Source organism: Plectrocnemia conspersa, unplaced genomic scaffold (genome assembly GCF_051122295.1).
Source record: "Plectrocnemia conspersa isolate PC_06_02 unplaced genomic scaffold, ASM5112229v1 ptg000005l, whole genome shotgun sequence".
In the NCBI taxonomy this organism is placed as follows: Eukaryota; Metazoa; Arthropoda; class Insecta; order Trichoptera; family Polycentropodidae; genus Plectrocnemia; species Plectrocnemia conspersa.
In genome coordinates this window covers 649,751-674,402 of record NW_028277169.1, presented here as the reverse complement: position 1 = coordinate 674,402, position 24,652 = coordinate 649,751, and the positions used below count along the sequence as shown (strand labels likewise).

Sequence of the window (24,652 nt, the reverse complement as noted above, 5' to 3'; positions counted from 1 at the left end):
CAATATAAATATAATTTAAGTTCATCGCTAGTTTCACCTACATTGCATTTTAATGTAAATTATGGCGATTGAATTGCAAAAAAGTATCTATGGGTATATTGATTTAATCATTACTGAGTTCAGTAGGTGTTAATGTGAATAATATATTACTATAATAGTCCAATAAATTATTATAAAATGTCAAATCATCTAGTAATTTTAAATTGTAATGAAATATTATGTAATGTATATTGCATTGAAAAAATTACATTCTATTATAAAAGCAGTATATAATGGTGAGTTATATATATTTAAAAAAACGTTAATAATAAAATAAATTCGGATTAAATTTAATATGTAATTTTATTATTTAATTTTGTGTGTGATTTAGCGATCGCAATTGACTTTTTTAGAAATTTTGATATATAAAAAAATATATGTAATTATAATAATACAGTAAATTATTGTAGATATCTTTATTTATGTAAAATATCATTATTGCATTTATTTTTGCAATATTTTTTTGTCAATATAAACGTAAAAAAAAATTATTTATCTATTGGAAAAAATACTAGTAAAGTCATTATTCTTTTCAGTGGTGAAAGATTATGGATTTTGCATATTTCTTCTTTAACGCGAATAATGTATTTATATTCGAATCGTAGAGAAAATTAGCAATGACAGCTCTTGTTACTTTACATTTCTCATATTTTAAACAAGATAAAGATAAAAATCAGCTATGAGTGATTAAAAAAGCGAGGTTTAAATTCGCTGACAGGCAATTTTATGACATAACGCTATGCAAGCACATACATTTTTGAATCTGTCAATTCCCACGCAGATTGGTTTCTTATCTGATTATTATTGTAGTTCTAAGTTAAGACCGATAGAGTGGTTAAGAAAATCGTGAAGAGTGCTATTAAAAACTTTAAGTATCATTTTTGATAACATATAGAATTCTTCAGCGTAATATTTGGTATGAAAAAAAAAGTTTTTTTTTGAAAAATGGTGGCAATTTAAAAAGTATCCTAACTTCATGATATTAAGTCCTACAAAAAGTGTGCCTCACAATAAAATGATCTGAAGCTAAATCTGCATCGAAATAAAATATAAAAAAAGAGTTTTTTGCTTTACAATAAGTTTTATATCAAATTGATTGGACCCCCATACGTGATTTGATGCTATATATTTAACGCTATTATTTCATGTATTTTAAATATTAAGACTTGAAATTTTGTAACAGAATAGTGATATAAATAACCCTTATGATATTGGCTAAAAAAATATATCTCATAAAAGTAGTTTTTTGCTTAGAAACAAGTTTAGTATTATAAGTCAGTTGGCGTCCATAAGACTTGTAATATAGTTAAGGTCGGCATTTGCTTCGTTTTACAAATTCAGAATTGAATTTTGGTCACTTGATAGAATCTACAATACTTGCTAGCAAAATCAAATATGACAGTTTTTTTCAAAGTGGCGGCAAATTTAAAAACTTAAACACTTATAACTCCGCTGGTTAAAATGCTACATAAAAGTTTGATAAGTAAAAAACGCTTAGAAGCTAAATCTGTATCGAAATAAAATATAAAAAAATAATAGTTTTTTGCTTCAAAACAAGCAATATAATAGATTTATCGGATCCCCATACAAGCTTTTATGAGACTTGCAATAAAGTTAATGTTCTCTTAATTCTTTTGTTTTAATGACTAAGAAGAATTTTTGTTATCATATCACCCCAATAATATTTGGTACGAAAAATAAATATGTTTTTTTTTGCAAAATTTGAATATTTGTTGTAGAACAAAGCTTTTAAAAAGCCTTATGCTATTGCCTGAAAATTAACTTAAACCGACTTCATCAAGGGTTCCAAGAAATCATGCATGTTTTCAAGCATTTGGAACGGACCTCCTTTTTTATGCAGCAGTTGTAAAACATTTTAAATTTAATTTTAACAAAAAAAGGCTTTATTGAAATCAACAATTTTTTCGAAAAATTTTTGAAAAAATCTCGAGAAGAGACTACTGGTGATTCTTTGATTGTCTGCAGTATGTATTATCAATTACAATTTGTTTTAATCCTCGCTGAACCAATACTCTTACACGGTAATATGTGAAGACACATCGCAGAATTTTACATCAATGTACTATAATATAATTAGAAAACATTTGTCGATTCTAATGACATTTTTTTCGATTGATAAATAGCTTCGATTCGATTTTAAATTACATAAAGCTTCGAGACAACCAGAAAAACATTGAGAATTATTATTTTATAATGGTCAGAAAATTATTCACCGCCCTATGTTTTATCATTATCACGATTCAGTCGTTTCGGGAACACCGTGCGACTTGGTGGCCATTAATAGTGAATATTTCGTGATAGACGTGAGAATATCTGAGCGAATCTCACGCCCGCATACCAAACATTTCCGGCAACCGACTCGAATAGCGAATTGTTTGAATTGTTCACTAGAATGGCCAACAAAGAGTGGATCTTTATTGAATAAATTAATAAAGCGATTTTTACTGGCAAAATCAAAATCACAGAGCTATTTTTGTATATATATAAAAATATTATTTTACAAGAAAATTAAATTTTTTGATTATGTACAATATAATGATTTAAAAGCTTAAAGCTCAAGTTATAGATTCTTAAACTATAAAAATTGTACTGTTTTTTTTACTGAAGAGCAGTGTTTCTATATATTTTTATACCAGCGGAACATAAAAAAACGAGAACCATTTTATGACTACTAACGAAGAAATAGAGAATATTAATTATATAGTAAATATACATTTAAAGTGTTGAGAAACTTGGATTACGTCAGTAGCAATTAAAAAATATTCCAAAACATTCTGTTTGTACGCGATTATTCCAATGAGCCAGATAATATTATTTCTCAATGTAAAATATTTGTGGAGAATCTCTAGAGAGAAATATTAAGTTAATTAAGACCATTAAGCTTTTCCATTATATATGCAAGTTTAGACATACATTTATCATCAAACAAATACTCTAAACAGGGTCGAGTTTTGCTCTCTCAAAAACTTTCTTCTCTCAGTTCATCAAATCATGAAAATACCCTTACTTCTGCGTTGTTGGTGCTGTGAGTCCATAATCTGAAGTTCATGGCTCGACTGGGAATTTCGTTTATGATTTTAATGGCGTCCTTCATCCCTGTGTTTAGTTTTCAGGAAAAAGCTTATTTGCAGCTAGGTGCTCTCTGTGCTTTAATTTTTGCAACTACACCCGAGCGATATTCAGTCATGCTTGCAACACTATATGTACCCACTTTGATGCATTTCCATCAGTCTAAGCCATGCTTTTGTTAAAAGCCAAATAAATCAAGGCAACAACGAAGTCTTCAGATTCAATACATCTCACGAATCAAAGTACAAATACATGATTATTAACATCAATTGATTCGTCGAATTAAATTGTAAAACATTTATTGTTCTTAATCCTTTTTACAATTTACTTTTCAATATCGGTAGTCATATCTCTAATTAATGTCTTTAAAAAACAATACGGCCTTTAATTTTTGAGTGTCTTGAGAAACAAAAACTTTCAGAGCGACATCTAAGATGCAAGAATTCATTAACTTCTACGGTTTTTTCGTTTTAGATATTCAGTTGGCAAATTAATAGGGACAGTACCAATACTTTGTGGTTTTCACATTTACATTGCCTCTATTTTTAAATAAATTAGTTTTGACGCTCATTTTTTCGTTATTTTTGCTGCTGGTATCACCACTGACACTTTTAAGAAGTGGCAGACAAGTACTTGTCCTGCCTTTTTTTTGCCGCATGTGGTTTTCCTCGTTTCTTTTAAATTCGTTTTTGGATTATTTTTAGTACTTTTACTACTATTTTTCTGAATTTCATTGCTGTTAAAAATTTTTTAACATAAGATTTTAAGTCGACCAAATATTTGCGGACCACGAAAAATTCTACGGATCATCTGCTGAGGAATATTTTTTAGGATAGCGTTCTTTAAACGTTTTTATATTATTGATCTGACTAATACGTTGAACTATAAATGAAACTTAATAGATTATTCCAACAATATTGTCTTGCTTTGTACATTGTAAGAATTTCTTGGCTCAAAAAAATTTATAGAAAATACCTTCTTTAGGAATTATTGTTTTTCTAAAAATTTATTCTGTTGTCATATCTAATTTCAAGTATCCTTTTCCCGGTCTATGGCAGCACAAAATACTTCTTTGACTGTCATACCCATCTTAAGGCATATATATATATATATATAAGCTCATATTTTGGACGCTGATTCATGTGTCCGAGGAACTTGATCTTCCCCTGTTGGATAATTAAAGGGATTTCTCAATTGCATCCGATTATTAAGAGTCATTAGATGCTCTTAGTCCAAACGTTTCCAGTATATTGATTGTATTAATTTGCATTCATATAATAGCACTGACATGGCACTTTACGAATTTAATTCAGGTCTGAACATATAATTATGCCATATATACATTTTAAAAACTGCTAGCAATTTTAATGCAGACTTTTCTTCGTCAGATTCTATTTCGTATGCTATTCAGTATATGAAATATTTCACATTCTCAATAAATTCTATCTCCATCTAATGATAAGCTCAGTGGGCCTACGCAAAGCTTATAATCATACATTTTGTTTCATAGATATTTATTCGTAGGTCCTTTTAAGGTCGTCTGTCGATTGTTTTTCCATCAATTTTTATTCCTTTTTGTTCCTTAAGTGCTTCTTTAAATATAGTTTCGTACTATAAATTGATAAGAGTAGGAGAAAGAACACACCAACGTCTGACATTTTTTTATTTTGGAATATTTTCGGTTTGATCTCCCTCAAAGCGTATTACTACTGATTGATTCCAATACAGATTTTTGAGAAGTTTCATTTTTATCATTTAGATTCTAAACCGATAGGATAGTTAAAAAGCTATACAAATATGTAAAAAATACTGTATTATACTTCTACACTTATTGAAATTATATATTGAGAAGTTAAAGTCAAATATTTTGATTATTAAATACGCGCGTAAAATTTCTGTGTAGGTACGCAAGATTTATTCTTCAATTGATCTTTGGTATAGATACAGTTTATGAATTGACATATTTAAACAACAATAATTAATCGTATTGTTATTTGACTAATGTACGTATAGGGGCGATTTTATTGGTAGTCTTTAGAAAGCTGCATAAATGTACTAGGCCATTGTAAAAAACAATAAAAAATGTTTTTTTTTTTGTAATTTTTTTGCATTCACATATATATTTAGATTACTGTAAAACTCGTCAATTCTATAAAACGGACAGAGGTCATTCGTATTAAGCGATAATCCAGATCATTCGTATTATGTTTGGTTCTACCGGATGGGTTCATCAAGTGAAATATTAATCTATGCGTTATTTAACAATTTTTGCTATTCTCCTTTTTATTAATTAGAAGAACAGTTTAATTTCTAACATATGTGCATTTTTGTTATTTTATTTTTAGATAACTACAATGTCTTACGGAAGGTCGGTATATATTATTTTTATCATAATACAAATATTTAGAAAGGATCGCTATATTTCATATAGAACAATATATTATTCTGTAGAGCATAAAATCAATATTCAACTTGCATTTGTATACACTAAAAATATACTGGTTGAAGCAGTAATTCGACTGTGTTCATTGAGGGATGACTCAGACGAAACTTTTTTCATACATGTGGTTTTCAAATGCAAATGTTTCGATTATTAAAATAAATTACATAATAACATATTCGTCTAGATGTTTTAAACGTAATTAAAAAAATATATTTTCGAATTCAATTAAATGAAAATTCTGAGTACAGATTTGAATTTATATAAATTTTCTAGCACATCTTAATTATGTAACATTAATCATTCATATCAGAAAAATAGTCTTAGAGAGTTAATCTCTCAGTCGTTTTCGAGATGTAATAGAAATTTGATAGTGAAGGATCGGTTTAAACTGAACGATTTTATTAAGCAAAACGTGAGATTAGATTTTTAATATGTTCACCATCTGCTTTCTTTTTTAGATATTTGCTTTATTTCATTGTGCAATAGAAATACGGGCAAATTTACATTTATTACAAAATTTTAATCAAATCGTGATAGTGAGAAAATTTATTGAGTAAAATATGAGTTATATTAAAATTTTACTTTATTTTGTTGTGCGATATAAACATTTATGTGAAAAAGTAAATCAAAATCGTATTAGTAGGAAATTATTTTATAATGAATAAATTTATTTGGTTTTTAAAACAATTTTGCTTTTTTATATTCTAGTTTTTTTTTTAATAATTTTTTTATTTATTTTATTGCGCAATAAATATGAGCCGTCACCAAAAACGTGATAGAGAGGAATTTATTTAAAATTAACAATGTTATTAGGCAAAATATGAGTAATATAAAAGTTTTTAATTTTCTTGTGGAACATTTAAAAAAATATAATTTTGCTTTATTTTAATGGATAATATAAACAAGGGTTAACTTACATTTTTTAAATATTTATTTTTGCCTAATTTTACTGTCCAAACCGTCGCCAAAAATCGTGATAGTGATGAACGATAAAAGTCGATAAAGGCGAGCGTGACTTGGATTAGCGAAAATTGGAACGTTTAAGGCAATTTTGCCTTTTAATATTATATATAAAAATTAGTATTTAGATTTTTTATTTTTATACATAAAACGCGGCTTCACTCAAATTCACAACGAATACTAAAATCGTTATCGTGAAGGATATGCCCAAAATGATTGAGTGAAAAATATTTATTTTTTTGGGTTTAATATTAGTAGTTCATTAATTTTATTGTGGAATAGAAACATAATTTGACTTACATTTATGACGACCCGTTCACAAAAATCGTGATCGTGAGGGATGGGCTCAAAATGAGCGATGTTATTGAGCGGAGCATGAGCACCGCCACCATCCTCGTCCTGGCTGCTCAGCTTGGGCAGCGACCTGTGAATTTATAATAAATAAACATTAATTACACGAAAATTATATTATTTTTTTTTGAAACACTATCATGAATGCGCAGTATAATATACTGATAAAAATTATACGCACCGCAATCATTTCGTGTTGCAAAAGCTTTGGAAAATGCAGGAAAAATCGGGTTGGAATACTTTTGTAAACATTTTAATTTTAATGTCACGTTATACAATATTGAAACACTTCCACTAAGAAACAATAAAAAATAATTATATATTCACACTATTTTTTAAATATTTATATGCGCTGCTATATATCTATATGTATATATTTACTATTTTATAGTATACATATACATAAATAAAACGTGACACATACAAATATCATCTAAAACATGCCGGATAATGATCGATACATTTATAGCTAGTGGGTCACTTATTAAACGATTACAATGAAGTTCATGCAACATGTTATACACAATTTTAACATAAGTAAAGTAAAAAAATATTTGATTTAATGACTATTACAAGTATGTAATATATATAAAATATAAAAATCTTAAATATATACGTGTATATTATTTACATGCTAAGTTAGAATAAGTGACACTGTCTTATTGTATACAAGTTACAATTGATTTAAAACATATGTAACTCACTTAAGGTTCAGATTACAACAGATGTTTATAAAATCACACATGATTATGGGAGAAATACAAATTAATACGTTCGTATTGTTTTCATTATTTAAGATTGTAGTATAAAAAGCATATCACACAAACAAACGCGTTCATATAAAGATCGGCATAAAAATTAAACCGGTCCGTTCTAGAGGCCGATTTAAACCATACTAACTGGCAAAATTATTACAACAAAGCGACCGACCAGTCACACAATTAATAACAAACGTTTCCCAAATTGAGCTCACTGAATAAAAATAGTGACATATGTTGTGACAGACGGTTTTCCAGATATTAGGATATTTATAGGATGTATATATAAAGGTTACGGGATGAATTAAGAACGTAAACCAAAGATGTTCAATTAAAAAAATATTATAAAACTTATATACATTTTAATGAAAATCATTTTTAAAATAACAATATGTACTTTCATGATACAAATATAACATTATTCGATATGCAATGTAAAATTAGCTGCTTCAGTTATAACATTATAGTTTTGTATTAAATAAACTTCCGTTGCAACATGACAGACGTTAGCCCTATATGTTACAGATTCTGAAGTTCTTGGGATATGCGGATACTCATATGTCTCTATATCATATAATATAAACTTTTGAAATGCAGTGATTCCTGATTTAAAAAATAAAAAAGTAATTATATACTAAAAAAATTAATGAGCAACTTAGAATCATTTAATAAACAAGTTATTTATTCGTCTCCGAAATATTGAGAAGACTAGAAATATTTGATTTGTACTCTCGACCCAACTCATAATCGTGTCAATTAGATTCGTTCTCAAACGCTTCGCATCACTCTATCAATAATAATAAAAAAAATTGTACAAGGCGTGCGTCAATAGAAATCGTAACACTTGTATATTAAGAGTCGTTTGTCCGTTAAGCTTTTTTCATATAAATATAATCTAAATAAAAATAAACATGTATTTAGTTCATGCTTCTGATTACTTAAATACATGGTTATTAATTAAAAAATTGCTACCCATTGGTATTTTAATTACATTAAATGGTCCTTCTTTTTTGGTTTACATAACTTTACACAAATAAATCTCAATGCACGAGTCTGTTTCAGTACACCTTCTAATCAATAATTGGCGTGCAACATAATCAAAATTATACATAAAGACTGAAAATCGATTACGATTTTTTACATGTTTATTTTCATCTTTATTGTAATATCCAGATCACCAGACAAGCACTCAGCTTCATATTTAGATCAACGCAACTTAAAATAACAATTCGTTAACTCGACACGGTTTGATACTATGAATCTAAATCGTAAATTCACATATTTATTTGACTCAATGCCTCTTTTTAAAAAATAAAATAAAAACATAAATGCCCCCCAGGAATCTACAAATTAACTTTAATTAATTAATTTCTTTCAAAATTAACCGAACGTATTAAAATTGACTTAACACTATAAAACAGTTTTTTTTCATTTAAAAGCTTTAGCCAAATATTTATTTATAACATATCTCTTTTTATTCTCTGGAAGTAGGAATTTGGGTTTTAAGATTTTAAAAATATTCATGACAAATTAGTGGAATATAATAAAGCAAATCTGTCATATCTTTAAATCTTTCTTCTGTTATTGATCTGCTGGTAGTACAGTGAAAGTAAGGAGATACTTCTCTTTTACGTGAAAGGACTAAAATATGGGAGCAGGCATCATCATTTAAATAAGTTTCATAAAACATCTTATATGGGGCATTTTTAAAAAACGTATCCATTGTATTTTTAGCCAAAAGACAGATACACCGGTATTTTTGGTTATTCTTGTTATTTATTTGCTCCAAATAAAATGCTTTTGTAATTAAAAAAGCGTCCAAAACCCAATCGCGCATATTAATTTTAAGAATATCAATATTTGATCTTTGTCATGTTTTTCTACTGTTAATAAATTTGTAAACTAACTAAATTTTCTTTATCCTAGTTTCGTTTATATATAACAAGTCTTGCCACAAACGCAAAAAACAAAACTACTCAGAGGGGTTTATTTTAATTTAGAAAATCCACAAAATATCGATTTTATTTTAGTATCAGTTTGAAAATTTTCATCAAATTAGACAGCACATCCAAGCAATTTTTTTTCTTTTATGAATCGTAGGTATGTTCTGTGATGTCTCACATAATGAATTTTTTATATGTAGACATTTCATCAATACTTTGCACTGTATTAATGTTCAAAGGAATTTTATTGATAATATCAGACGCAAGCGTGTTTAGAATAGTGTGTATAGCTGGTAGAATTATTTATTCGCCAATAGATTCGATTTTATCGAAATATAAATCAGTAACGAAGTATTGTGAGAAGTACACAATCCATCGTCATTTTATTTGCATGTTGTTAAAAAGAGTTCTGCGAATTTCGTTGGTTTCGACTTATCTTTTTTAAGTGCTTGCATTTAAAATCAATTATTATTTTAGTTTTGAAAGCTGCATTGCTTAATTTGTTAAAACTTTATTAAATATTTGTTAAGACTTAAAAATATGACAAATTTATTGCAGGCATGAATACTTTTTCTGCTGCTTTCATCGCCGCCTTATTTACTTTCATTGCCAATTAATTGCATCCGAGACTACTGCCGATTAGTATCTTTAGGGGGGCGATATCGCCTACTTTAGGAATTACTGATCATAATAAATGTGTAAGATTGGTACAAGGATAGTTATGAAAGCATATGATATAATCCATTGCTTTAATTAGCTTTAACTCTAAAAGGTTTATGTCAAGAGATGCAAGATGAAAATAATACAGACATGAAATATATTTGATTTGTATGAGAATTTTTGTGTAAATTATAAGCCACATTTTGCAACTTACTTTCATTATTCAGATCTGACATGAAAACGAGTGAGATATTTGAGCATCCAAGGCTGCATAGACAATGAGGAGAATATTATCAAATCATGTCTTTCCGGAAAAACTGAACGTATGTGAATTTTATTTCTATGGCTGGTTACATTGCAAATTTTCACTCACAAATATACAGACATTATTGTTTTATTTTATACACAGCAATAGTTATTTTAGATTTATTCACCACAATAGCTGTGTTATATATCTTTGCTAATGGGACAGTATATTTAATCGAATGTAAATATACCATTTATTAGGTTTACATAAAACGACGATAAACCTTCGAATACTTGCTATATAAAAAATATAAAAAAACGTGTACGAAATTAGTAGCTGGTATAGTAATAACTATTTAAATAATGGTTTTATACTTAGATACATTTTTTATGTAATCATCAGCACAATGAAAAAATATTTATTATATTATCTGGACTCTTAATAAGTCAGGACCGCCGAGTAGGAAACCAGGCACTGGAAAAATATTGATTCCGGGCCTCATGACAAAAATTTTTTAACATCGTAATATAATCTCTTCAATAATAATAAATGGTTAACATTTTCTATGCTACAAATTAATATAAAATTATACACCGTTGCGATATATTTTCTGAAATCATATTTTATGGCAAATATTTTAATTATGCATTAAAAATAATATTTATCTGATAATTAGTCGTTTTTTCTTTGCTACTCAGCGGTAAAAACGCTCGATTATCAAGCGTTTATATTAAAACTTTATATAACAATATTACGAGTAAGAATTTAATAAAGCACATCTAAACCAAATTTTACCCAATAAGAGAACGCAAAAAACAATTATCCCTTCTCAGAAGGCAAAAATCCACGTCAAAAGCAATAAAATCGTGCCGTCGCCGTCGCAGTAGGAACGCTCGTTACCGAGCGTTCCCACTGCGACGGCGCCGACACGATTTTATTGCTTTTGACGTGAATTTTTGCCTTCTGAGAAGTGATAATTGTTTTTGCGCTCTCCTATTGACCAAAATTCGGTTTGAATATACTTTGATCAGCCCACTTATATTAGAAGTAATAGTAATATCGGTAAGGATAGCTACTATGTTTATAAAACATGCAGACAAACTGTTGACCTAATACAAATTCTAAAATTGTGATTCGCTTTAGAATTTTCATTAGGTCCAGTTGGCTTTGGTTAAATCGTGTAGGTTAAGTTTGGGTTTGAACAACTAATTTACGTTTCGCAACTGTCAAATTAAGTTTCAGAGACATTTTAGAACGGCATGTAATTTCACTATCGCTTATAAGTTAAATTATATTTTCGCTAATAGAAATATATCTACTGGTAAAAATGTTTTTGGACGTCACTAGTGAAAATATGACTGCACCGAAAAATACCCATTCACTGTGACATTTATACATTGCATATAAATATTAATTTTATTATAAGTTTTAGAACTTTCCTTATGCAAAATTGGGTTTGGTTAATTCGCTTAGGTTAGATTTGGGTTTGAACAGCAAATTTACGTTTCGCAATTGTCAAATTGAGTTTCAGGTATTTTAGAACAACATGTAATTTTACTAGCACCTAACAGTTAAACTATATTTTCGCTAGTAGAAATACTGGTGAAAATGTTTTTCGACTTCATTAGTGAAAATATAGATTCACTAAAAAATACAACTATTTATACATCGTATTTAAATATATAATAATAAACATGTAAATGTATATATTACTACTTATAGAAAAATTTAAATAATATAATTTTACTAGCACTTGCCAGATAAAATATACATCAACTGGTGAAAATGTATTCCAATATGATTTCATTGAAATGGCATATTTAAAAAAATATATTCTAGACTGTTTTTTTTGTAGATTTTTTTGAGGGGTTACCCGAGAATTTCTGGTTTGGAATCAGGGGGGGGGCAAAAATTGGCAAGTCAGTGATCGTTTTTTTTTTTTAATATTTTTCTCTTATTAATATTAATAGTATTTCATTAAATGACATGAATTTTTCTGACCAAATTCAAGGAGAGCAAGTGCCTCTATTTGTCCACCCCAAATGACGTCCCTGATTACATCCTATTATAAATGTGCTGCAGCTGCTACATTTCAAACTACAATTATTTATCAAAAAAATTCGAAAGCATTTTATTCCACGTTGAAAGATTAAATTAAAAAAAGGATGCTAGATATATAATAATGTTAAGTTTGCCCTTTGGGCTCGCGTACTTGATTAAAATTATTAGCCTGAAGATATTGATGTTTAGTTGACATTTGGAGGGACGGAATTTAAAAACATGTCAATCAGACTACCATACCACAAATTATGGAGCAATATGTGTGATGTGATGTCTGTCAGCACTTATTTTTCCGCTTATTTTCCTCTGAGAGTTGAGTTGGCTTAGTTTTTGTTTTGGACTTGACCTAATGAAAGTTCTAAAACTGTAATTAGTTTTAGAACTTTCATTAGGTTATTTTTTTGAACAGCAAATGCACGTTTCATAGACATTTAAGAGCAGCATATTAAATTATATTTTTGCTAATAGAAATATATATCTACTAGTAAAAATGTATTTAGACCTTAATAGTGAAGATATAACTGTACCAAAAAATACACATTTATTGTAACATCGGATGTAAATAAATATTGAAAGTATATATCTAGACTAAACTGAATGTATTATTTATTTATTTTGCTGCATTAAATCCGGTTGTAAATATAATCGAAAATACATTCCACAAAAACATTAAATTTATATAATTAAGGTGGTCCTTAGTTGTTTGATCTGAAATTTCAGATCGAATACCCGGATTTATTGCTACTGATTAACATTCGTTGAACATTTTCTCTCATGTCTAATATTTTTTAAACGTTCAAAAAGCAATAAAATCAACAAAAAATTGCAAAGAAATTTTAACACAACGGAACCGCGTCAAAAACTACAATCTGTCCTTTTGAATAATAATGTTTATTGTGAAAGTTCTACCTAGAAAATGGGTGTTTTTGAAGGCAATGTTCCGCTCTTTTTATTTTTTTGTATACTATGTATAAAAACGACTAAAGAAACTTATATCTAAAATACATCAGTATATATGTACATCTCAAACAACTATAGTTTAGTTCAGATTCATTATTCGAGATAAATTTTTATTTTTTTTATAAATATCTATATTCTTGATATGATTTTATCTAGAGTTGCACAATTTATTCTCTCTCCTCCTCCTCTCAGCAGGCCTGATGACTGTTAGCCACTTTGCAGGCTTTAAGTCCAAGTTTCAGGCAACAAGAGTTAAAATAATTAATTGCAGCAATTCGGCATAGTTTTTTTAAATAAAATATTGACTTTAAGTAATCCATTAATATATAATATTTTATTTCAATGAAATATCAAATAAATTCTATATACACATGTATACAGATTACGTGTTACGTTGTTAAGCTCAACATTATATATATAACTATATAAACCTCGTATATATGGATATATTATAAGAGGTTTAACAAAATGGATTTAGCAAACAGTTTTTCTATACCTTTTATTTCATAAATACACTATTATTTTAGTCTATCTCAGATTTATTCGGGATAAACAAACAATATTTTTCTTAAAAGTCTTGTTACGTGACATTTAAATAAATAGGAATAGAGATAGATATTTTAAAAATAAACAAACCTTGTTTTTACGACTGCGCATGTTATATAACCCATCGAACTAATTCTGTAGGTAAAATTTACATTGATGTGTGCATACTGTAAAATTTAATCATTTACCGGTCGTTTCATCTCCTCGTCATTTGACTAATTCTTGTATACTGAGCCCAACTAAAATATCAAACCAAGTACTATATATTTAACTCACAAGACAATCTATGTCTTAAGACAAATTAAGATTGTCCTAAAAGTAAAGTGTATAATACAATTTTTATTGGGAAGTGTAAGGGCTCTGGATCATTAACAAGTTATGTACTGTTATAAACAATGGATTATGATCTTGATAGAGGAACATACCAAAAAAATGATACCCATCGATAGCACTACAATAAAGCAAAAATCTTATTTTTTTAAAAAATAATTTAATAGACAATGAATGAAAACTTAATTTTTTTCGCGGATAAAGATGGTTTGATATGTTTAAAAAAGTCAATATTTCTTTAAACCCAAAGTAAAAGTGGAACTTGCAACTGGTGATGTGAAAGGATCGATGCAGATAATTTAAGAGAATTTAAACATTACTGACCAGGTATATAATGCTAACTACTGGGCTATACTGTAAGAAAATATTTAGATACTTTTAAGCAACAGTATTTCCATTGTCACGTAAAAACACAGAATTGTCAACCTTTTTCGTGCCTTTACATTGTCAAAATATGATGCAACAATGTATAGCTAGTTTGTAAAAAAATCTAATTAAATTAAAGTCATTCGTGTGACGCATAAAATAAAGGATGGATCACGACCCTCAAATAATAAAGAATTTGTTAGGCCGGCGAAATGCAATCGAGTTTGTGCAAATATGTAATGAAGCATAAAGCTCTTGCGGGTATTTAGAAAGTACGTTTTTGTTTACGTTTACATAGCTGGAAATACGTTATTCACTGCGAAGGGGCTCTTTAGGTTATGTGTAATCCTACTTGCAGTGAACTTGACCCAGGACATGATGACATAGTTTACATGCCCAGGCAACATATTGATTTTACCTCGGAAGCTGCGACCCGCCCCTTTTTCCAGGAGCGGATCGCTCGTACCTCGTGTTTTGCGCATCGAGAAAATCCAGTGGAAAATTTTCACTGAATAAACATAACGTTATTACGTAGCTGAATATATGAGAAAATATAGTGAAAAACGCCTCACAACTAGTCGTTAGATTATTTTTTTGTTGTAATCGATTTTGACATATAAAAGAGAAAAATAACACATATTCAAAGTCAACACATAATTAATCTTTGTCGCGAAAAGTTTTGTCTCAACCTGAGTGTTTATTTTTATAAAAGGCAAAGTTGTTTAGTTATAAATTCACGCAATTTTTGTATAATTATATTTAAATCTAATTCTGAACATGTTGTTTATGTGTGCTATGTCGCATGAGTGTTAGTTATGTCATATAGCAATTGTTTTATGAGACAATGAGCCAAATTCATGGGAAATTTGTCATGATACGAAACTGAACTATCGAATCTAGAAAGCAAATGTAATAAAGTCTTGACATCTTGCAATACAATCGTTAAATGAGGATCTCGAAGGCACTATCTTTTTTATATAATATAATATATTCAATTAAGTATGCTTCTCTGGTCTGGTTGCAAAATAATGCACTATTAAAAAAATTGAAAGTCACTATTAAAGTCACAATTAAAAAAATTGCCAGGTGTTCGACTTGAATTAATTGGTGTTCAAAGAAGTTATTTTAAAATACAATAATAAATTATATACAATACTAAAACACACCAGGCGATTCTCATGCCTTAGAAGCTAAGTTTTAAAATAAGGCATTATTTTTTAACTTGCAGCTATCACGAACGATATATTTCTCTCTTGTTAAAAAATACGAGTTTTTTGTCACTTCGCCAAAGAACTCTCTTCCGAGTCCAACACAACACTGACGCCTATGTAGTACATGTGCATTCTCTTAGCATTCTCCTTTGTCATGCCAGTCTCGATTTACACGGTAGTTTTACACATCACTAGAGTGCTTAACGACTTTTATGTATGCATATAATACAAATACATACATATATACAAATGGCAAATATGTGTGAAATTGATTCGCTTTGGGAACGACAATAACGAGAATCGTACGGAAAGTTGCCAATTTACTAAGGTTTACATTAAATCTACTGGAAATATTTAAAGAGAATTGTACGTAAACATTCATTGTTTGAGCTTTATACAGGCGAATGGTTTAATCAATTAAACATGTCAAAATTTACTTTAGAGATTTACAGGAAAGAAATTTAAATATAATCTAACCTGTAGAGCAAAGTAAATATTAACAGTAGAAATTCCTTTGCAGTAAAAAATAAGCCGAGGTCCAGGATAAATTTGTATTAAACATACAAAAATAAACATCTAAACTTAAGATTATCATTTTAATTTGAAATCGTTTCGGATGAAAACTACAGAATAAATTAAAATACCGAATATATTGTTAACTATTCGTTAATTTTTATAGTGAAATATTTTTAATTTAATTTTTTTTTATACAGCATATTTGATCAATTTTAAAAACATAAATGTGTATTATTATTATTATTTTTATCTACAGCTCAACTGTGCCCTTTTTTTGTTTTACGAATTTTGTATTATTTTTCGACATGAATAAAATTCCTCGAGAGCAGACGGATGTCCCGATCTTTTAAATAACTTATGGAAGGCGTGCTTTTTTAACAATGAAATGATCTCAGCAGAAAATGACACGTCAAGCACTCGAAAGCATAGTAGAGCACCTCACAAAAGGGCGTTTGAGAAGATTTAACTTCAACGCATTCGCGCCTTGTTTCCAGTCCATAGAAGTAAATTATTAAATAACTAAAAATCTACACAGCTTCCAAACGACTATCCGCATACATTCCGATCGCTCACGCATTCCACCTCATTCGTAATTATGCTATTTTTATTTACATTTAAAATTATCATTAGCGCCGGGTGAAAATTATCTTCCGGCACGATTCAAATTATTAAGTATTTTCATAAAATATAAAAGATTTTAATAAAAAAATCCCTTTCTGAAAAAATATATATTATTAGAGTAACTATCAATCAAGGTAACCGATAAAAATTAAATAAATAATATCAAAATAAAATACAGCAATGACTGAATTTTTAATATTATATATAGGGCAAATATTAAAAAAATAAAGTTTTAAATATTTTATGCCAAGTTGCTGTTTGATACATTCGTTAATGGTTTTAGTTATTGTTGTTTATTTTATTTAGTTTTGTTATGAATATTTAGTAAAATAAATATATTTCTTTAGACACCATTGTTTTGTAAAAAAGTTTTAAAGTCGGTTTTTAAATAAAATTAAGCTAAATACTTATATATTCGTTACCAATGAAAAACTATTTTATAAAAACAGCGTGTTTTACAATGTAATTTTTTTTATCTTTTAACTAAACAATTTGTCACTAAACATGGCTAAAAAAATCTTAAATATAATTAGCTATGCATTAAAAAATATTTTATTTAAATATAAGTAACAAATTATTAGATCTAATTCGGTTCTATTTCTCTATAATAATAAATAATAATAAACATATTTAGACTAACTGCAGATTTGCATAAATCACACAATATTTTTTTTTACATTTTTCTTTTTAACCCACAACGACCTTAATAATATCAGATAAATTAATTTGCAGTAATGAAAAACCATGAATATGTGGGCAAAAGTAAATGAATGACAATGAAAGAAAATGTTCTAATACGTAATACCATATAGTATTCATAAAGCACAATGAAATATGCAATCATAATACAGTGTAAAGGCTAAGGTTGCGAAAGTGGATAATTGCCACTGCTTGAATCTTTGAAACCGTACTTATGTAATTTATAATTCATACAAGGCTTCCATATATTTTTTTAAATTAAGTGTTTCTAAAGAGCGCCAATAAAATCATAATATATAATTTTCTAAAACAATTTAATTATAAGCGAAACGGAACTTGTGTATATAACAACACAATGTGGTATAAATAGCGTTTCGTTTGCAGTGTGCAAACTACGTTTTTCAGATGATTCAATTTCCACTTAAATATAGTGTAGAGAGCTTTTACTGAACAAGTGCTTTTTATGGTTCAATAAAACTTACCGTAATAAAAAGCTTTTAACTAATATTTATTACATTTTATAGAATGGAATCGGTTTTAAAAACGTTTTCAATTTGTGCATACAATGTATCAACAGGGAGATTAAAAATAATTTTATTTTATATATTTTAAAATATTAGGAAGATATGTGAGAGTTTCAGAAAAAATTATCTGCACCTTTAAGCGGAAAATCTAATCGTTTAGAGGGAGAGAGAAATTAGTTACTTCTCAATTTTCCAAATGACTTTCTTCGAATATTATCGCGAACATTTGTCGGAAAATTTCACTTGAAAAACCCTTTTCTCACATTATCACTTGAATCAGACAGCGAGAAAATTAACTGCCTATTACAAGTATTTTTCACGAGAGAGTAAATACATAGTAATATATAGTACGATTTTACAAAAAAAAACATCATTTTGCGTGTTGGAAAATAAAAACTATCGTGAGATATTGATTACGAAAAAATGTAATTTATTTATTTTCTTTTAATGAAAAATAACATAATCCGAATCACATAAATTTATAAATAAATAATTTATTATTTAATTTTATAGCGCATACCTTAAAGAATAATATAATTATTCTATAAAATGTATTTGAAAAAGAAAATGTAAAGAAAAAATGTTTTAATAATAAAAAGGCAAACTTATGATTTTTCAACTGATAGAAGCATATCTTACTTAAGATGCTTTTTATTTTATACGTCCAGTTCATAAAATATAACTATATTCACTTTGTATATGACGTAGAATTAATGTAAATTTTGCCTTCAAGTTTCTTATTATTAATATCGAACATGAAAAACACCATTAAATAATAACAATGGATACTGAAAATGTATCTGAATAACCTTCACGTTAACATTGAATTATATTTTGCTTAATTTAATGTCAATCAAATTATATCTCATTGAAAATTGTGACGTTGAGGTTAGTCGTGGGTGTTCAAGGTTTAATATAAAATGAGATTTTGTCAATATGATTTTAATTTATATATTATATTTATTTATTACAGGTTAATATAATGCGACACAATAGCAAAAAGCGTAAAACATAATAACAATTTAAAAAAATATTTCATTAAAAATTACAGGCAAAAATCATCTCAGCATGTGCACGAGAAAATTTCATTGATGTACTGCATTGAGCAGTCGAGTGGTTATTGCCATGGTAGAGATATCAAGTATTCCAGTCTTAGTCTTTACAGGCAAGAACTATGCTTTTGAGCAATTTTCAAAGGTGTTTTAAATACATAAATACTGCGAGTTAATAACGAAACATATCATAGCGCTCCCGAAATGAAAGCACCGAAAAACAGTAAAAGTAGCCGCAATTTAATACATTGACTCATTACGCCCAAAATGCATATAATGGAGCCAGATTCTAATGTGACGTGGGCTATAGCATCATAAACAGTGCTCGATATTTCTAAAGTAAGATAAAACTACTGATCATTTTTATCGATTTTCTGTGAGTCTCTACAATTTGCAGGCTGAATTTCTAGTGTTCTTGGACGTCAAATTAAGATCCTTTGTAAAGAAAGGTCTCTTTATAATATATCACTGAGAATGGTAGGAGCATTTAATCGACATCGATGACCTTGAGAATGAAAATATGTGACATTTCATGACATTGGAAGGCAATCGGTTATATGAAGAAGTGAGATTCTCCAGTATGTTTAAAGAATTGGAAATCGACTGTACTCTTTTAAAAAAATAAAATCGTCAGCATATAATAAAAAAATGAGCGATTCACTGTTGTTTCTATATCATTAATGAGCAATAGAAACAGCAATGGACCCAAATTGTATCACTGCAGTACTCCAATAGAGGCAATATATCGTTCCAAAAATAAGTTTTCATACTTAAACGGATATCTATCGGTCAAGTAATTTGCGAATAACTATATAAAATATTTTTTACAAGTCGCGATTGACTTTATCAAACGATTTTAATGAAATTTTATGAATAGTAGACACATATAAAAATAACCACACATAAGACAAATACACTTAACATTCGTATGATATTATCGTAAACGAAACGTTTCACCTACACTGCATTTTAATGTAATTATGGCTATTAAATTGCAAAAAGTATCTATGGGTATATTGATTAAATCATTACTGAGGTCTGCAGGTGCTTATCTGAATAATATAATAGTTTAAAAACAAATCATCCAGTAATTTTAAATTGTACTGAATTATTATTTAATGTGTATGGTATTACTTTTTTTTTATAAAAGCAGCATATGATAGAGAATTTGCATGTTTGATGCTTTAATTTATTATATAATTTTAGTAAATAATTTATGTATGCTTAATAGTTTTTTAAAATGTAAGCGTATACATTCATACCTGAGACACGTGTCACAGAAGTGAACCGAATACAACTTCTATTTATATGCAGCGTAAAAATATTATAAATTTAGTAAATAGAAGTAGTGTGATCTAAATATAGACTGAACTCAAATGCATTCGGTGAATCGTTTTAGTTTATTGTGTGCATTTTAAAATATATTAAAATACGTTATATGATTATATATTATTAATATTAAACTACAGATAGTCATTTTTGTGAAAAAAATAGTATATGTTTGCTTTTAAAGGCTATTTAAAAATAAGGAAGATATCATTGAATTAAAATTATTATATGAAAATAAATAATGCAAGATGAAATCAGCTTATAGGCTTATGTTGTGAGAAGATAAATCAAATTAAAAAGTAGACTTTTACAGTGAATAAAATTATTTTTAATTTAAAAGAGATGTATACCTGTATACATAAAAATAACTATAGTATAATGCAAATCAGTGTTAATTTTTGCTTTTAAAAACAATATGTATTTGTAGTCATTCTAGAATATTTCAAGCCTTCAAATAAATTAACGATTCTTGTAAAGTATTTACCGGGTGGTTAGCTCGCCGGTTAAATTATTGGGTTAGATTCCCTCGGGATACTTCAGCTTTCGATGTTTAAACTTACAAGGTGAACTTTTTCTTTTAACGATTTTTCATTAAATTCTCTTTGATATAATTGGAAAGCTCAGTAATAACTTAAAATTGTTGAATACCTTTGATTGTAACAAAAAAAAGTTCTCACTTAAATATGATGTAGATGTGATACAATAATAATAAATAGCGCCCATTGAAATATGCTTTTAGCTTTTACGAGTTATTATTTAATATAACATTAAAATACATTACATTTAGATTAAGAGTTTTGATTTTTAATCAATGTGTGAAACTTGAATAGATAAATTTAATAAATAATAATCTTAATATTTTCATCTTACGCTATTTCGTCCATTCATTATGCATTGGGCTTAATATATAGTGGCAAATTTTAACTTGTGTTTGGAACAAGAAGTTTTAATGTTTTTTGCAAGAATAGTTATGTTCTTAATTATTTTCTTATTTAATTGTTTTTATTTGGGTTTCTATGTATTATGTTGACAAATACAAAGTGTCATAGGCCACGAAAAACAACGATTTAGAATTTCACGATACTCTTAATCAGAGTACTGTAAAGCATTGGTGCAATTAATTTCTTACTGGTTATTTTAACTTTAAATGTGAGCCCCTTGAAAAACATTTGTTTGATGTTGATTAAAAAATATTAAATGACACTGTAAACTAGTCTAAAAAAGCTCGCAGTAGACTTTTACGACACTTGGATGACATGAAAAATGAATAAATGGGTACCGCATGAATTGGCACAAATTGCAACGTTTCAAAGTTGTCTTCTATTAATTATGAAAAGCAATAAGCAACTATTCTTGAAGTAAATTATGCAATGAGATATTAATTTTCTGCAATAACTAGAAGAGATTATCAAGAAATCAGATTTCAAATTATAGATCCCGATTCAAGAATGCTATGAATTAAAGTGAAATGTGTTTCTCATAACAAAGCCAAGCATCTTGGAAGATTTATCACAGACGACGTTTACGTAGTGTAGATAGAAGCTCCACTTGCTTTTAAAAGTGATTACGAGATTTTTAGTGGAAATTTTTCTAGCCAAAATGTTACCATAGAAGTCGTAGGAATAAACTGATGGCGAACGGGATCTAGAAAATGACACAGTATGGAACTTTTTGACACTAAAGAACAGATGGTTAACGAAAGCCCATCACCATAGAGAATCGATATGAGCTAGAAGCCAAATAAACCAAATAAAATATAATCATTAAAAAAAGTAAAGTATGTCAAATATATATTTAGTAAAAAAGTTTTTTAAAAATATTTAAAAAATTACATTGCAACAAAGTGTAATATTTTTGTATTTTAGGTTTATTTATATATATCTGCTTACTGTTATACTTAATATAGTTAATTATCTTAAAAATCTAAAAATAAATCAGCGATAAGAATGGACAAATTTGTACGAATCGTTCACGAAATATTCGCTGACATATTAAATAAAATATACTTATATAATAAAAATAGACTTATTAAATAAAATACAGTTTTAACTTTTCAATAAAAAAAATTAATATTGGTTGAAAGCTTAGCTATACTAATATAGAATAAACATTTATATATTTATGAATTTCAATTATAAACACGTGTATTAAAATAAAACTTTTCATACACATACCCGTACGGAATGTATCGAATGCAGAGAGTTACGTAAAATCCACGTTCGCAATGCACCACGTTAAATTTTATTAAACATAAAATGTGTATGTATGTGTTACGTTGTAGTGCTACTGAAATAAATATGCCAATTAATATCTATAGTGAGATTTATTAGTAAGACAAGGCCATCTGTCACCGAAACGGTCATGAAATTTATTATTATTATATAAGTATGTAGAATTGCACATACTTTCTTCAGAAATCACAGTCAGAAAGCAGCATTTCATTCATCCACTTTAAATTATTTTATTGTTTATTGAGCCCAGTGTTTATTCTTTAGAAAAATAGCAAATTACCTCATTGATAATTTTTGAATTAGAAAATTTTTTTTGTTGAAAAATATTTTTTTAAGCCTTTAAAAACCATTGCATTTTTATGCCGGATTAAAAGGTATTTATTCTGCTTTAAAATAAGTTGGTAAATCAGAGAAAAATTCACTGGTATGCTTAGCAGCGGAATCAATTCCATAATATTTTAATAACTTTTAATTTATTTGTTAATTGATGATATGGCACTAAGTGCTAATGGAAATAAATTCCACAAATAATTTTTTACATCTGAAAACTGACTTGAAATCCGCAGTAAATGCAATGCAAAAAACAACAGATTTTCGTGTTTCGAAACTGCAAAGATTTATTCGAAAAATGTATTTTAAAGGAAAAAACCATTACAATAGATGCATATTTGAAAGACAATTTTAACCGTAAGCTAAAAAATCGCAAAAGAAAAAAAGGACGAAGAGCCATCGCAGCAATTGTTTCGATTAAAAAGCGTTTCCAATTACTTTAGATATACTTTAGAAGCTTTCGATTTTTTTTATTAAAAAACCAATCAATATGCTGAAGTAGAGGACGAGCCATTTAATAAAATATAAGAACTATAAAAAAGAAGAAAAATCTTGAATTCCAGTTTAAAAAAGATGATGAAAAAACACTATCAATTTCTTGACTCACAATTTTTGATCTGATTCTCAAGACACAATTTATCGATTCTTGTAAATGCACAAAAGTCACAGATGGCATTTGATCAAATACACTTAACATAACACGGACTTATAATATAATATATACTAAATATGTGAGTTCACACAGTGCCAATTCCAACACGAGTGGCAGTCGATCGTAAATCGTGACCATGGCAGAAATATAATAGTACGATAGACAAGTAGAATAACTCTAAAACTAAAACTTGAAAGATCCGAGTTCCAATCCCAAAAGAACACCAGTGTTTTAAAATTTTTATCGTGCCTGAGAGATTAGAATAAGATATTATTAAATTATTATAATAATTTGGTTTTCCTAGATTTTTCTAATCTCACGGATTCATATCGTAATGTATAACGAAAATAAAATCGAGCATATTGCTATGAGCTGTATTATTTATAATTTATTAAAAATAATAAGTCACAGACTTAGTGTTTTTACTTAGCAGTTGTTAATTGTGTTTATCCCTTTGTAACGCATTGGGCCTGTCATAATAAAACATAGCAATAAATATGTACCTGCTAAAAATTGAACTAAATTTATAAAAAAAATATGTATTCATTAATTATTTAATAAATATTATGAACTTGAAAAGTATGTGTCGCTTAACTATGCTTTTAAGTCATAAAAAGACTAGTTCGGCTTGTGATACAGCGTTTTAACAATTGTGTTTTAACAATGTGACAACCGTGAGAAACGTTTTTACAGCTACATTCACAAGGTATACGCTATAAATAAGAAAATAATA

The 24,652-nt window shown here is 28.0% G+C and overlaps 1 protein-coding gene across 3 annotated transcripts in view; it reads right to left on the bottom strand.

The window, feature by feature from the left end:
• Positions 1-24,652, bottom strand: part of Sh (Potassium voltage-gated channel protein Shaker) — a 344,440-nt gene that overhangs the window by 26,995 nt on the left and 292,793 nt on the right. For all 3 annotated transcript variants that reach the window (XM_088185505.1, XM_088185507.1, XM_088185506.1), the window contains exon 2: positions 6,833-6,956. In XM_088185505.1, the coding sequence (XP_088041631.1) occupies positions 6,833-6,956 (124 nt within the window). The remainder of the gene's footprint in view (positions 1-6,832; positions 6,957-24,652) is intronic.